Source organism: Lichenostomus cassidix, chromosome 1, assembly GCF_008360975.1.
Source record: "Lichenostomus cassidix isolate B80296 chromosome 1, HeHo_3.0, whole genome shotgun sequence".
Classification (NCBI taxonomy): domain Eukaryota; kingdom Metazoa; phylum Chordata; class Aves; order Passeriformes; family Meliphagidae; genus Lichenostomus; species Lichenostomus cassidix.
Genome location: NC_139479.1, coordinates 98,937,082 through 98,951,451, shown reverse-complemented (window position 1 = coordinate 98,951,451; position 14,370 = coordinate 98,937,082). Strand labels below are relative to the sequence as shown.

Genomic DNA, 14,370 nt, shown 5'->3' with positions numbered 1-14,370 from the left:
GGTAGTGGTGGAGTCCCCATCCCTGGAACGATTTAAGAGATGTGTAGATGTAGCAACTGGGACATCCTGGTCTGGGATGATGGCCACTCAGTGTGTCTACTTCCAGCACCCTCAGCAGCAGCCACCATGGGCTTTGGTACTTCCAGGCTCCTCTTTCTGGGATTTAGTTCCCTGTAACAGAAAAATGAGTTTCTTTCCTGCCCACTTCTGGGATATTTGGTCCAGCAGAGTCTGCTGCAGGGAGAGGATGCTCCCCAGGTACCTCCAATGTGTTGGAGCACAGGATGGGTCCAAGGCAGTGACCTAGGCAGAAGGGGTGCTCACAGGGCCTGCTGAAAGATCTTGAGGTGCTCTTGGGTGCAGTGCTATGAGGAGCAGAGAGAAATGCCCTCAGGTTCGTCCCTGCTACCTGTGCCCAGGCCTTGCCTGTACCTGCCCAGGGGCTGAGTGTGCTCAGATCCTCCACTCAGGACAGACTCGGTGCTGGGGTTTTATATTGGAGAGATTGGCTTTCTACTGGAGAGAATGGCTTTGTACTGGTTCAGTGGCTTTATACTGGGGAGAATGGTGTCCCTATTCATGGCAAGAAGGTTGGAAATAAATGGTCTTTATGGTCCCTTTGGACTCAAACTAGTCTGTGATTCTATGAATGGTTTAATAGCAGGTAGAATGACTTCATACTGAGAGAATAGTTTTATACTGGGGAGAGTGGCTTTATGCAATGGCTGTATTATATAGGTGCAGATTGGTATCTTCTCCCACGTAGAAAGTGATAGATAAGAAAAGAGGAAATGGCCTCAAGTTGTGCCAAAGGAGGTTTAGGTTGAGAAAATTCCTTCCCTGAAAGCATTGTCCTGCCCTGGCACAGGCTATGCAGGGCAGTGGTGGAGTCCCCATCCCTGGAGCGATTAAAAAGCCATGTAGTTGTGGCACTTGGGGACATGGGTTAGTGGTGGCCTTGGCAGTGCTGGGGGAGTGGTTGGACTCAATGGTCTTGAGGACTTTTCATACCTAAAATGTTCTGTGACTCTATCCTCATTGAATGGCTTTATACTGGGAGAATGGCTTTCCCTGCCTTTCCTAACTGAAGCTTCTCTGTCTTCTCTGCTGGAGACTTGCCTGAGCACTCAGTTGCCACTTCTGCCATATTGTACCTTCTGGACACCAAAGATAGGAAAGATAGGAGATGTTGAACATTTTGGCATCCTGTACTCCTGTACCAAAGGTCACCAAAGGCTGCTGTGGCTGCCCAGCTCATTTGCAGGCAGGACCTTCAGAGTGACACTGGGACAGGGACTGTCTCATGCCAGTTCTCTGTCCCCACACCCACTCCTGAGAATAGCTCAGGACCCAAACACTTAGCTGAAGGCTACCTGTTGAGTAAGCCCAGGAGCAGGAGCTTTTACACCAATCTGGCTGTGCTATGAAACAAGGTCCTCAAGAGTCATTTCCTTGTCTGGGTGCTCAGGGCTTTCTCAAGCTATGATCTGTCCACTCTTTGGAGCAATGTCATTTTCTGGTTGTCCATATGTGGCTCCAACATCACTGTGTGCCCTGTCCTGTCTGTTAGAAGTGTGACCTTTGTTCCAGCTGCAGCAGGCTCAGATCTGCTGCTCTTCTGCCCTTACAGGATGGAGTGACAGAAGTGACAGGAGCAGGGTCTCAGGCTGCTGAGGACACAGGGAGCATTACTGAGATGTTCTTCCAAATTCTGTCTGTGCCCTTTGGCATTCTCCTTTTCTTCCCACCATCCCTCCTTTCTCTTGCCATCCCCATCCCCTTCCTGACAGCAGTGGGAGACCCAAGTACCAGTATCCACTGCATCGCCAGCTCTATTGACAGTTATCCAGAATCTGAAGGAATTCAAGACAAATTGTTAAGAGGATGGAGTTAATAAAATTTGAAAAATTGAGGCCTGTCACTCCACTAAACTTTTTTCGATCCCACTGACAGAAACATATTTCCCCAATGAGTGACCTTCTGCAGCTGCTGCAGCGCCACAATGCTGAGCGGGTGCAGGGAGGGAACCCCCACGCTATTTATCAAATATTATCAGCCGGGGCCTCCTAATATGAGCAGGGAGGGCGGGAGGAGGTGACGGACTTGCACAGCCCGAGGTGCTGCCCAGGTGTCCATCTCCAGCTACAGACAGCGAGTGGGAGGTGACAAATTGCCTTCTATTAAGTCGTGGAAGGTTGACATCCCCTTGGCTAGTGCTGCAGCCAGCCACAGGGTGGGAGAGGGCAGGAGAGGAGGTGGGGATGTGGAGTGGGGTCAGCTGGGGCACCAACGGACCAGTGGCCACTTTTACCTTCTATTAGCAAGCCAAGTGATACCGTTATTTATGGCAGCATAATATTTTATTGCTGCCAGTACTCGAGGTTGGAATTGACCAGTTATAGGAGTCGGGTTCTATCAATTATTGCAGCAATTAGTCAAGTCGTCAAAGCCATTAACAGGGGGATTAGGCCAATATTGGAGAGCCGTTATTGATAGATCCAGGGCAAAGCCAAACAAACCCTCCACTGGAAATGAGAGCAGGCCTAGCCTCGAGGATGTCATCATTTGGAGAAGTCAGGAATATGCCCCCCTGCTCAGTGCACAGACCCAGGTGGGTTTTGGCAGGGGGGATCATGAGAGCACTGTCTCTTTAACGTATATGGAGCGGCTGGCCCCGGCAGTGTGTAATCTCACCTGTCTCGATCATATTCTTTATTTGTGAAGACAAGGCTTGCCATAGAAATTACTCCATGTCAAATGTTTATGGAGCACATTTTTCATTCTGTAAGCAAATATAGTTCCCTGATGCCAATGCCTGGGAATGGCTAATCTCTCTGGCTCCACTCCCACAGACTCCCCTTACTTCATTCATCTATTTTGATTGCTGCTCACCATTACTGAGCACTCCTGATGCTCTGCACTGTCTCACCGCACAGGAGCAGCTTGGCCTGCCTCTGCCAAGGCACTTGTCTCACTCCCATGTTTTCAGCAGGATCACAAAATGGTTCAAGCTGGAAGGGACACCAGTGGAGTCATCTGGACCAACTCCCCTGCTCAGGCAGGAGCACATTGCACAGAATTGCAGTGGAAGGATTGGGATGGAAGACGTCCCAGACCTGCTGAGCACAGTTATGGGCTCTTTCTCCACCAGGCTGTTTTCCAAGGCTACATAACTGGTGGGATGGACAGTTTCAGCACCAGATGGTGGGGTTGGGATCAATTTGAAGGTTCATTCTCATAACTCTATTGGGGTTAGGAGGTGATGTGGGGTCTTCGAGTGCACCAGTGTTTATGACAAGTCTCTGCCTTGGAGACAGCTCCTGAGATGCTGATAGTCAGAGATTAATCCCAAGACCTCGTTTGCCCCTCTGGCTATTGCCCATTACCCCTGTCTCCTAATGTCACTGAGTTTCCCTCCATATACTTCCCATCACTGCACCTGGACCAGTTTGACATGGAACACCTGCTGGTTTTACATTCTCTCTTTCTGATCCAGAGCAAAGGTTAGGAGGGGACTCAGACAGGATGTGCTTCCTGCTCCTTCTGCCTCAAGACTGAACCCTGAGCTCCTGATCTTACTTTGTTCTTGTGCCGTCAGGTGCCAACCCCCTGCAGAAGAATGAAATGGGACACACACCCCTGGATTACGCACGTGAAGGGGATGTCATGAGCCTTCTGAGAGCATCAGAGGCAAAGGTGAGCCTGAGATTCTGGCCAGTTTGGGTTTCCTTTCCCTCTACAAGAACAATTTTAAAGAAGATGTACTTAACAGTGTGGATGTGGCGTATGGGTTAGTGGTGGCCTCAGCAGTGCTAGGTGAGCAGTCAGACTCAGTGATCTGAAAGCTCTTTTCCAACCCAAATCATTCTATGATTTTATGGTGCAAGCGATGGAAGAGCACCTTAGCACCCCTACTGCTCCAGCCTTTTCCAAAAGAAGTCTGTAAAAATTAACAACATGATGCATAAGGGAAAAAACCCATTTCTGCAGTATTTTAGCTGTGGCTGTGGCTGTGCCTTCCTCTTCCAAGTCACCGCTTCTCACTCAACCAGTAACGCTGCTCTGTAAGCCCTGGATGCAGTAAAATCCAGATCCTGTTTTTACAGTATTTTCTGAAATTCCTGGTCAGACAAGCAGGGCTGAGAATGGAGAGTCCAGCTGTGACCTGGGATCCAGGTGTTCATGACCACCAGTCTAAGGCAAAAGACAACATTTCCATGGTGGGGTCTCATTCTTTCAGCCTCACTGTCTCCTCGAGCAGCTGGAGCACACTATGTCCCATTTGCTTTAAAGAAGGAAAAGAAACACATTTGTCATCATGGTTCCAGTAAAAATGCCAGGTAGCAGTACATTTGCAGAGCAGTGGGCTACTAGACAATGAGGGATCTGCAGCTAGATCTCAGGGATTTAAAGTTACTGAGCAGAGGCCTTGTTCAGTGAATTATCAGTGGGTAGGAGAGGCCATCAAAACAGTGACAAGTGATACCTCATCCCTGGAAGTGTTCAAGGCCAGATTGGATGGGGTTTGGAGCAACCTGGTCTAGTGGAAGGTGTCTCTGCCCATGGCTGGGGGTTGGAACTGGGTGAGCTTTAAGGCCACTTCCAACCCAAACCTTTCTGTGATGTCTTGTGAGCATCACCTCTCCAAGCAGCACAGATCAGCTAGGGCAGAGGACTCCCTGCATCCCAGAGTAGGGTCATTGCCTTGTCACCAGACTGCAAGAGCAGGAGCTGAGGCACAAGAGGACCCAGGTTTGTTCCTGGCTGCAGAGTTCTCTGACACTGTGCACCTCAGTGTTTATTCTACAGGTTTGAAATTTAAACTTGCATGCTATAAACTTGAAGTTAAGAACTTACCCAAAAGTGGAAGATGAAGGTAACTAAAACTGTGTCAATTACTGTACTTAGGAGGTATTACCATGAATTAAACCTGCCAGGTATCAACTGCTGCACTGTTTGTGCTCACCTCTGAAAATCATCACTCAAGCAGGAGTTCAAAACCACATTCACCAGTGCTAAACCTCTGTCCTAAGTCAGGACAGAGTGATCTTTCCTCTGGGTGTCTCCATACTCCTTCCTGGCAAAGGAAATGCTGGCCATGGCTGTTCTCTGTGGACCTGATGGCTGCTTTTGTAATGAGCAGTGCTGTGTGGTCACTTGGGCAGCTCTGAGAGCAGTTTTTCATAAAATCATGAAGGAAGGAACCTTAAAGCTCATGTCATTCCACCCCACTGCCATGGGTAGGGAGACCTTGCACTAGACCAGGTTGCTCCAAGCCCCGTCCAACCTGCCCTTGAACACTTCTTGGGATGGGGCAGCCACAGCTGCTCTGGGCAATCTGTGCCAGGGCCTCACCCCCCTCACTCAATTGGGAATTTCTTCCCATTATCGCATCTAACCGTGCCCTCTGTCAGTGGGAAACCATTCCCCCTTGTCTTGTCCCTCCAGGCCTTTGTTCAAAGTCCCTTTACAGCTCTCCTGGAACCTGTTTAGGCCTTGGCAGGAACTCTGAGGTCTCCCTGGAGCCTTCTCATGTCCAGTTTGAACACTCCCAGCTCTCCCAGCCTGTCACCAGAGCAGACACTGAGGGAGACAGGGGAGCTCACCAGATGGGTCTGACGGAGGGTGAAGAGGAGCTGAATGGCAGACAGACTTGCAAGAGCCAAGCTCAGTCCAGGGGCTGCTACCCCTCCAGTAGCAGAGGAAAGACACCAGTTTCAAGGGCTTCTCCCTCCCTCTTAGTCGTAGATACACAAGAGCGTATTTAAATTTCTTCAGACTATTTGGCACTGAGAGCCAGCTCAAGAGTCCTCAACACCAGGCAAGTGTGGTCTAAGCTCGGGAAAAGTACCACAGAGTTCTGGTTTGTATTTTTTTTAAAGACTAAAGGAAATCAAAATAAATTAAAAATACATATGAAAACTCCTTCTTATTCTGTCACAAGGATATGTAAATAAAATCTATGGGATATGTCCATCCCGTAATAGTTCTGCCTATTCATTCTCTGGCAGTGATTAAAATGAGCAATAAATTCTCAAAGACTCTCAGTGGAATGTGGCTGCTGGGGAGGATGAAACCCCGGGAGCACCAGTTCCCCCCCAGCTGAATATTCATCACAGGCTGGCTTGGCAGTCTGGTGGTTTATATACAAGTAAAATCATCTTCCTCAGGAACAGCTCCAGAGATATATTTCCTTTCTCTCCTCCAGCTATTACTTAAGCATAAAAACCAAGGCAAGTTTCAAACTGTTCAGGGCAGGTTTCCTTACTGGTGCTGGGCTCAAGAGAGCATTTACCCAGCAGATAACTCTACCCCTCCTGCTCTTAAGGAGTTCAGTTATTTTGTTCTCCACTTCCTTAAAACAACGTGTGCTGGCAGCCCAGAAGCCCCCTGTTTCCTGGGCTAATCCCACAGTGTGGGTAGAGGGGGAGGTAGGGATTCTGCCCCTCTGCTCCACTCAGGTGAGACCCCAGCTATAGAGCTGCCTCCAGCCCTAGGGCTCCCAACATCAGAAGGACATGGAGCTGCTGGAGCAAATCCAGAGGAAGCCATGGAGATGCTCTGAGGGTTGGAGCCCCTCTGCTCTGGAGACAGGTTGGAAAAGCTGAGGATGTTCAAACTGGACAAGAGAAGGCTCCAGGGAGACCTTAGAGCTCCTGCCAAGGCCTAAACAGGTTCCAGGAGAGCTGTAAAGGGACTTTGAACAAGGGCCTGGAGGGACAAGACAAGGGGGAATGGTTTCCCACTGACAGAGGGCACGGTTAGATGCGATAATGGGAAGAAATTCCCAATTGAGTGAGGGTGGTGAGGCCCTGGCACAGATTGCCCAGAGCAGCTGTGGCTGCCCCATCCCAGGAAGTGTTCAAGGGCAGGTTGGACGGGGCTTGGAGCAACCTGGTCTAGTGCAAGGTGTGCCTGTGAGCTGGAGTGAGGTGGTCTTTAAGGTTTCTTAAGGTCACCCTTCTGTGACTCCATGACTGCCATGCCCTCCCCACTGACAGGCAGACAGCTGTTACCATCTGCTGAAACACAGACTGAGTCCTTTTTAAAAATAAAGATTTCTGATGCTTTTGGCCTCACATCAGGAGAACCTCTTAACCCAGGTGAGCGCAGAAGTCTGGTTGCCTCCAACATAAGAGCAGAGCACTGCTCCCTGCATTGCTCTCCAAGCAGGTGACACCATTGTGCTCCACTTGAATGCTAGTGCTGAGCCATACAAGTTTCATCGGGAGAAAGGAAGATCAGGTGTCAGAGGGTGGGGACAGGGTCCCCACCAATACCATTGCACACCACAAAGCAAGGAGGTAGTAACAGCTAGATGTATATGGAGAGGGGAACGGATGAGAAAGGAGTGGAAGTTTGTGTCTTGTGTAAAGTCCAGGATTAGTGGGGCTTTGTCTTGGAGGTTCTGTCATGGATGGATCTAAAATACATTTTTCTCGGTGGGTTTTCTTGTCCCAGTGTCCCCTGCATAGTATGAGCTAAGGCAGATGCTCAGGATGCTCCAGGCCAGCAGCGTGATCCAGCTAGGAGCTGTTGATAGCACTTCAGGCCCAGTGAATAGCTGGCATGAGAGCAGGGCTCTCCAGAACAGATTCTGAGCAGAAAACTGTAGTGGGACAGCATGGAGAGAGCTCTGATGCTGGTCTTTTACCCATGAAAGGGACTTTTTTCCTGCCCAGGAGTTGTACTGTGTCAGTTTTCCAAGGAGGGAGGGAGAGGGTATTGCAAAGAAGGGGTATCCATTCCTGCTCTTCCTGCACATCTTCCCCACTCTCCATAAACCCATGGGAACCACTGGGTGTCCTAATACCACTGATCACATCCCTGCACCTTCTAAAAGTCCAGAGATGAGGGAGAGAGAAAAGATTTGTCAGGATCCTAGAGACAGACAGAGACGTATGGCGAGATCGTACCCAGTGCTTGGGGAATCTGTGCAGGCATAATGTCTGTCCCAGAGCTGCTCCACTGGGATCTGCAGGGAAGTTGTTGCTCTGTGTGAGGATCACGGCTGATGGCATCTCTGTTACACATGAGACTGATAGCACTGGCCAAAATTGGATTGTTTGCTATTTATTATTTTTAAATTCTGTTAGAATTTAAAAAGCTAACCCAGGAGATGTCAGCAGCCTGGCTGGGGGTTATCCACTCTGGCTCCAGCAGCTGTTTCCTGCTGCAGCTTTGGCACCTGCCTTCTGGCTTTGTTAGAGGGTGTTTCGCCTTAGTGAGGTGGGTTCAATGACAGGGACTGTTCTGTGGGTGCAGTTCCTCACTTGGCAAACCCCATGGGCTCTTTGTGTTCTGTTCTCAGCTGAGTCTGGCTTTGGGGGTTGGATCTTCCCAGGGCAATGTTCTCAGTGGGGAATGGCTGAGCTCAGCTTGTGGCGGGAAGGGTGCTCATCAGCACTTTCTAAAGATCTTAGAATCACAGAAGGTTTTGGCTTGGAAGGGACTTCACAGCTCACCTAATTTCAACACCCTGCCATGGGCAGGGAGACCTCCCACTAGACCATATTGCTCCAAGCCTTGTCCAACTTGGCGTTGACCACTTCTTGGGGAGGGCAGCCACGGCTGCTCTGGGCAATCTGTGCCAGGGCCTCACCACCCTCACTCAGCTGGGAATTTCTTCCCAATATCCCATCTAACCCTGCCCTCTGTCAGTGGGAAGCCATTCCCCCTTATCCTGTCCTGCAGGCCCTTGTCCAAAGTCCCTTTACAGTCTCTTGGATGTAAGGCATGGTGCTACCCTGCCATCTCTGCAGGATCTGGTTGGAGCCTTTGAGCAGGAGGTGTGTGGAGGGTAGGAAGACAAATCTAAGTAGAATAGTCATGGCTTTAATTCCCAAAAAAACCGGCTCCTAATGGTTAAGAACTGATGAGCAATGCCGTTGTTCCCTCTGTGTCACCAGTACAGAGTAGCACAGGGTCTGGTTTCCCATCAGCAGTACAGGATCCCCATTCCCACTCACCCCAACCTCCATCCACGACAGATCCACAAATTTCTCTTGCTAGGGCTGGTGCATCCAGACCAAACTGCGTCTGCCCTAGGGATGCTCTGGCTCTGTGTCAGAGAGATCCCCATACAGGGCTCTGACGTCTGTGTGCTGACCCAATGCTCCATAAAGCCTCTGCTCCCTATGTTTTCTTCTCTCCACAGTTTCAAGAGGAGCAGCGCAGGAGGGAGGTGGAGGAACGACGGAGATTCCCACTGGAACAGCGGCTAAAAGAGCACATCATTGGTCAGGAGAGCGCCATAGCCACAGTGGGGGCAGGTAGGACCTTTCACATGCTGCTGACTCTGCCGTCCCACACCTGCTTCACAGGGAAGACAAGCTGTTCCCTCAAGATTTGATCTGAGGCTGCCTCCAGGCGTGTCTCCAAGGTTGCTGGAGAACTCACAGTGGATGCCCCATCCCTGGAAGTGTTTAAAGCCGGGTTGGATGGGGCTTAGAGCGACACGGTCTAGTAGAAGGTGTACCTGTTCATGGCAGAGAGTGGAATAAGATGAGCTTGAAGCTCCCTCCCAACACACACCATTCTGTGATTCCATGAAATCAAGGCTCCAGCAAGCTGGGCTGGGTTTGATTTGCCAGTCTAAAGCCTCTGGATCCTGTCAATAATTCCTGACCCATCTGTGCATCCCAGTTAATGCCTGAAAATGGGGCAGCAAAATAAGAGCTGTTGAAGCCAGGGCAGAACCACAAGGAATATGTCAAAACCACAAACCCATTGCCTTCAGTTAACAAAGAGGAGCCCAGTGTGATCTGGGAAGGAGCTGGGAAGGAACCTATACTCGTGCAAAGACAGCAGCCACCCTGTGTGTTCAGAGAGCGGCTGTGCCTGGGGGCAGCAGCCCTGGCTAATTGGGGAGCTGTGATTAATGGGCAGTGCCTGTTCCTGACACAGGTGGTGTTTCTGCGCATTAACGTCCCTGCCTTTATGGAGGTTTTCCTTATTGAATTATAGGGAATGTATTTGATACCCCTGCAGCCTCGGGATATTGGACCAAAAGGTAGCTGGAGACTCTCTGTCCCCTCCTCCCCCCTTTCCTTCTGCCCTGTTTTTCTTCTCTTTTTTTTCCAGAAGGATGAATTTTGAGACAGGACTTTCTCTCTCAAGCACGTCCTCGCTATCTTTGTTTTTTTTTTTTTCCCAGCTGGTTTTCCTGCCACTTTGTGAACCCTACATCCCTCCACTCTGCCCTCGCCACTGCCATTTGGTGGCAAGCAGACCTGCCACATGCCATATCTTCAGATTCACCGAGCCTGGCTGATATGTTTAATTTATAACTCGTGCCTTAATTGAATAATTGGATTTAATCCGTCACTCGGTGCATGATCCAAACAGTCTCCAGAGGAGCTTAGCCAGGAACACAAAGGGAGAGTGTGATCTGGGGTTAGAAGCACAGAGCTGGGGCAGTGGGGATAGAATGGAATCACAGAATTATAGAATCATTTAGAAAAACCCTCCAAGATCACTGAGTCCAGCTGTTATCCCAGCAACCCTATGCAAGGGGATGCACCAGGAATGCTAGTGGGGAGCTCGCTGCAGCCACAGCCCCAACAGCATGGCATCATTACCACAGAGGGGAATCCCTTCTCTGTTGCGTCCATAGGATTTATTCAAGCCCTGCAGCACACTTTTCTGCTATGTGGAGCAGGACAGGACTGGGAGAAGGTGGATGATGGTTAACTGATGGTAACTGGGCATCTCCCAGGGCACAAGGTTTCTACCAGTGCCTGACTGGGTAATGGTGGGAGGCAGCTTGGCCACCCCCCCTCAATGGGTGTAGACATTTGGTTCATCTTAACAAAATCCCTATTAAATATTTAATCTCCTGACATCAGAAACAGGCAGGTCATTGCTGCCATATTAGGAGCTGCTGTGATTCTCTAACTGGTACATGCAAATGAGCAACTAGAAGGCTTAGGGTTGTATTTCCAGGCAATTCCATAAATGATTGTGCTCTGGATCTGTTAAGGGCTGATTTGCCTTTTTTCTGGAAGACGTGGAGGCAGAAGGGATCAGCAGCATCTCCTCTCTGAGGTTATAAACTAGAGGCTTTTTTCCAAGTATATATATATGTATTTGTTTTGTGGCCTAATATAATAAATACTATGCCAGGGAAAGAATACCATTTTGTATGGATATACCATGTTTGCAGATCAGTGCTCACTTAGAGGTAGGGTGGTTCAAACCCACCACTTCTCCCTTTCTGGGGGAATAGACCTTGAGGGTTGAAATGATCTGTTCCAGCTCTTCCTGAAGTTGAATAAGGAGGGAGGAAGGAAAAGTGTTGTTTATTTTATAGGGATTTTGAAGAAAGGGTAGTGCAGAGAAACCTACATTTTAATTATAAATTTCCCAATTTTGAGTAGCTGGGATATTCAAATCAGTGTTTCAAAGCTGTAGGAAAATGGATGAGCAGGAATATCATCCTGCTCTGGTCAGAAGGAAACTGGGATTATTTTGGACAAGATAGGATCCTTTATGAGGGCTGGTTTTTGATGTGTATTGCTGCCTGCAAGTCAGGTGAAGTTTTGCGAGGACACAGCTTTGGTCTGATTCAGGGTTCCATAACCCTGAGCCACCAGCAATAGGGCTGGAAAAGCTCTTCTTTAGGAATGCTGTGGACCCTGGAGCATCAATGCAGAACCTGGATGGAGGCTATGATCCCACAGCGGGTTTGGCCCCAGAGCCTTTACCCCACAGTACCCTGAACCCGGACGGGCCGAGGAGTCCCACGGAATGAATTGATTTGATAAATGGACATTTATTACACTCACAAATTGGCTGAAACCAATTTCAGTCACATCAAGTGCTGATAACTGCTGGGGTATTGATTTGTGTAAAGTAATACAGTGAATTTATCAGTTCAATAGCGGGCTGAAGGGCCTCTCAGAGACGCAGGGCTGCAGTCACACTGTTACAGATGGACGAAATAAAGCGAGAGCACAGCAGCAGGGCCAGGAACAGCTCCACAGAAGAAGGCCCCAGCGTCATCATCATCAGACTCTTGTTTTGGACATCAGGGCTGAATGTCTTAATGAGATTTCAGCACAGCAGTGTGACCTCCCTTCTGGCATTTATTTATTTATTTATTTCTGCCAGGAGGAAGGAAGGGGGCAGCTTTCCCAGAGGCAAAGTATGGATTTCATGCTTGGGTGACAATGAAGAGCGGTCAGCGTGGCCGGCAGCTGCTTTGGAGTGCAGACTCCAAGGAGAATAGTGCTCCTGTGGCTTTCCTAGCTGAGATTTTCATCCTTGGAACTGACACTGATGTTCTGCTCTGGCCTGGGATGGGGCTTTTTTTCCTCTTGCTGAAGCTGAATGCTGCAGTGGACAGCCTGGGAGAGCCTCCTTCAGCTGCAGTGGTGGAACCTAGGGAGTGATGCCCCTTCCCTAGGGATATGCAGATTTTTTCAGCTTTTCCAAACCTCAAGAGTGCTGTGTGCTGGAATAGCTCATCATTTTAAGGCTGCTTGTAGAAAAGCATTTCCACCTTATCACTCTGTTGATCTGACAAACCTGCTGAGTAGTGATCATGGAATGGTTTGAGTTAGAAGGGACCTTAAAGTCCATCTCATTCCAACCCCCTGGCATGGACAGGGACACCTTCCACTAGACCAGGTTGCTCTAAACCCAGTTCCTGCCTGGCCTTCCAGGAAGAGGTCAGGCACAACTTCTCTTGGCAATCTGTGTCAGTGTCTCACCAGCCTCATAGGGAAGAATTTCTTCCCAAATATGATGCTCAGCATCTTCCGACAGGGATCACACGCTGAATCTCAAGCTCTAACCTTATGGTTGTTTTTTTATGGGGTGCTGTATACCCCTGGAGTTTCTTTGAGCATTTATCCATAAACTCTGGCATCCTGCTGCAGAGGGGAGGAAAAGAAGATGGCACTTAACCCCACTGTCTTTGGACCCTGAATGTGATGACCCTGTGAGTGGTCACTCCATGCCACAAAGCAGAAGTTTATTACCTTTGTTACCACTGTTATCTTAGCTGAGATAGCTGCAGGAATTATCAGCAGTTGTGTTACTCTCCATCAATTTTTATAAAATATCCCCACCCCAAGTGCTTGACCTCCTGTTCACTGTTGTAGAGGGCTGAAAAGAAGCATGCACAGCACTGTGAAGGGACATCACACAGAGGGATGCAGCACAGACCCTTCTCTGCACCTCCCTGCCAGTGGCAGAACATTTTCTCCTCTTCATCTCCTGTGGTGACTGTTTCCAGGGGTGACATGGCCAGTGAGCAGCTGAAGGGCAGGATGGGATTCCCACCAGGCTTTGCCCAGGATTTTGGACAGAACCAGCTTGCTGGCTGCAGCCGAGCTGGTCTGTTGTGCTGATATGCCCAGGCAGGATGAGACAGAACCCTAGGCACCAGCCAGTGCTGCACCTGGCCTTGTGCCCAAGCTAATTAAGCCTTGGCAGAAGTCAGGATTCATTAGCATGGCCAAGGGGACAGGTAATGCATCTGCTTGTGTCCAGGCATGGAACATGGAATGGCAAGTTCTTGCAGCACTGGGGTCCAGCTACCACTAAGTGCACAATCTCAGCTCTCAGTCCCATTTCTGAAGGGGTTGGAATTGATGGTCTTTAAGGTCCCTTCCAACCCACACCCTTCTATGATTACGAGATTCTACATGGCCTGGATTTAAGGTTAAATTGGGCTTTTATGGACATTTGAGCAGCAATGCAAACCTTCGCCTTCATCCTGAGCTACCACTGCCTTTTGGGAAGCCCTCTTGGCTTTCTCTGCAGACTTTACAGGGATTAGGAATTCAGTCCCACTCTCTTCCTAAGTGGGTGCAGTGGTTAATCACCCTCGTTATTAAAACTGTTCTGCTTTATTTGTAGTTTGATCCTCTCTCTCCAGCCCCTGGAGCACCTTAATTTTCTCTGTAGCTGAGAGAGTTCGGTGCCTTCTTGGGGAGATCCTTAATGACTGTGGTCAGGTCACTCCTCACACTCCTCATTATTAACCTCAGCTGATTGATTTATTCTTGCATTGAGACTTTGCTCTTGTTTTCCTAATCCTCACTGGATCTGCTGGCTCCCACGCTACCTAGGTCTCCTGGAATACAAACATGGACTCTGAGGAGCTCAGTTTCATGCAGGTCTTGCAGATCCAAATTCCCATGAGACTGCTCCATGCAGCTATACAATCCAGCTGCTGGAATGTCTCACTTGAGGTGCTGCTGTTTAACATCTTCCCAATGTGTCCCTGCTGGCAGAGTCAGCATTTCCCTGTCAGGCTGTAGGCTGTGACATTCCATTTCTTTTTATATGCAGAATGGAAATATTGTTTAAATATTTTTATATGCAAATCTTTTTACACACAAAATGGCACTATTTATTTCC

General features: G+C 49.1%; 1 protein-coding gene across 4 annotated transcripts in view; it reads left to right on the top strand.

Annotated features, from left to right (window-relative positions):
* Window positions 1–14,370, top strand: part of CLPB (ClpB family mitochondrial disaggregase) — a 71,465-nt gene that overhangs the window by 39,541 nt on the left and 17,554 nt on the right. For all 4 annotated transcript variants that reach the window (XM_085073974.1, XM_085073966.1, XM_085073957.1 and 1 more), the window contains 2 exons: window positions 3,599–3,696; window positions 9,158–9,272. In XM_085073974.1, the coding sequence (XP_084930100.1) occupies window positions 3,599–3,696; window positions 9,158–9,272 (213 nt within the window). The remainder of the gene's footprint in view (window positions 1–3,598; window positions 3,697–9,157; window positions 9,273–14,370) is intronic.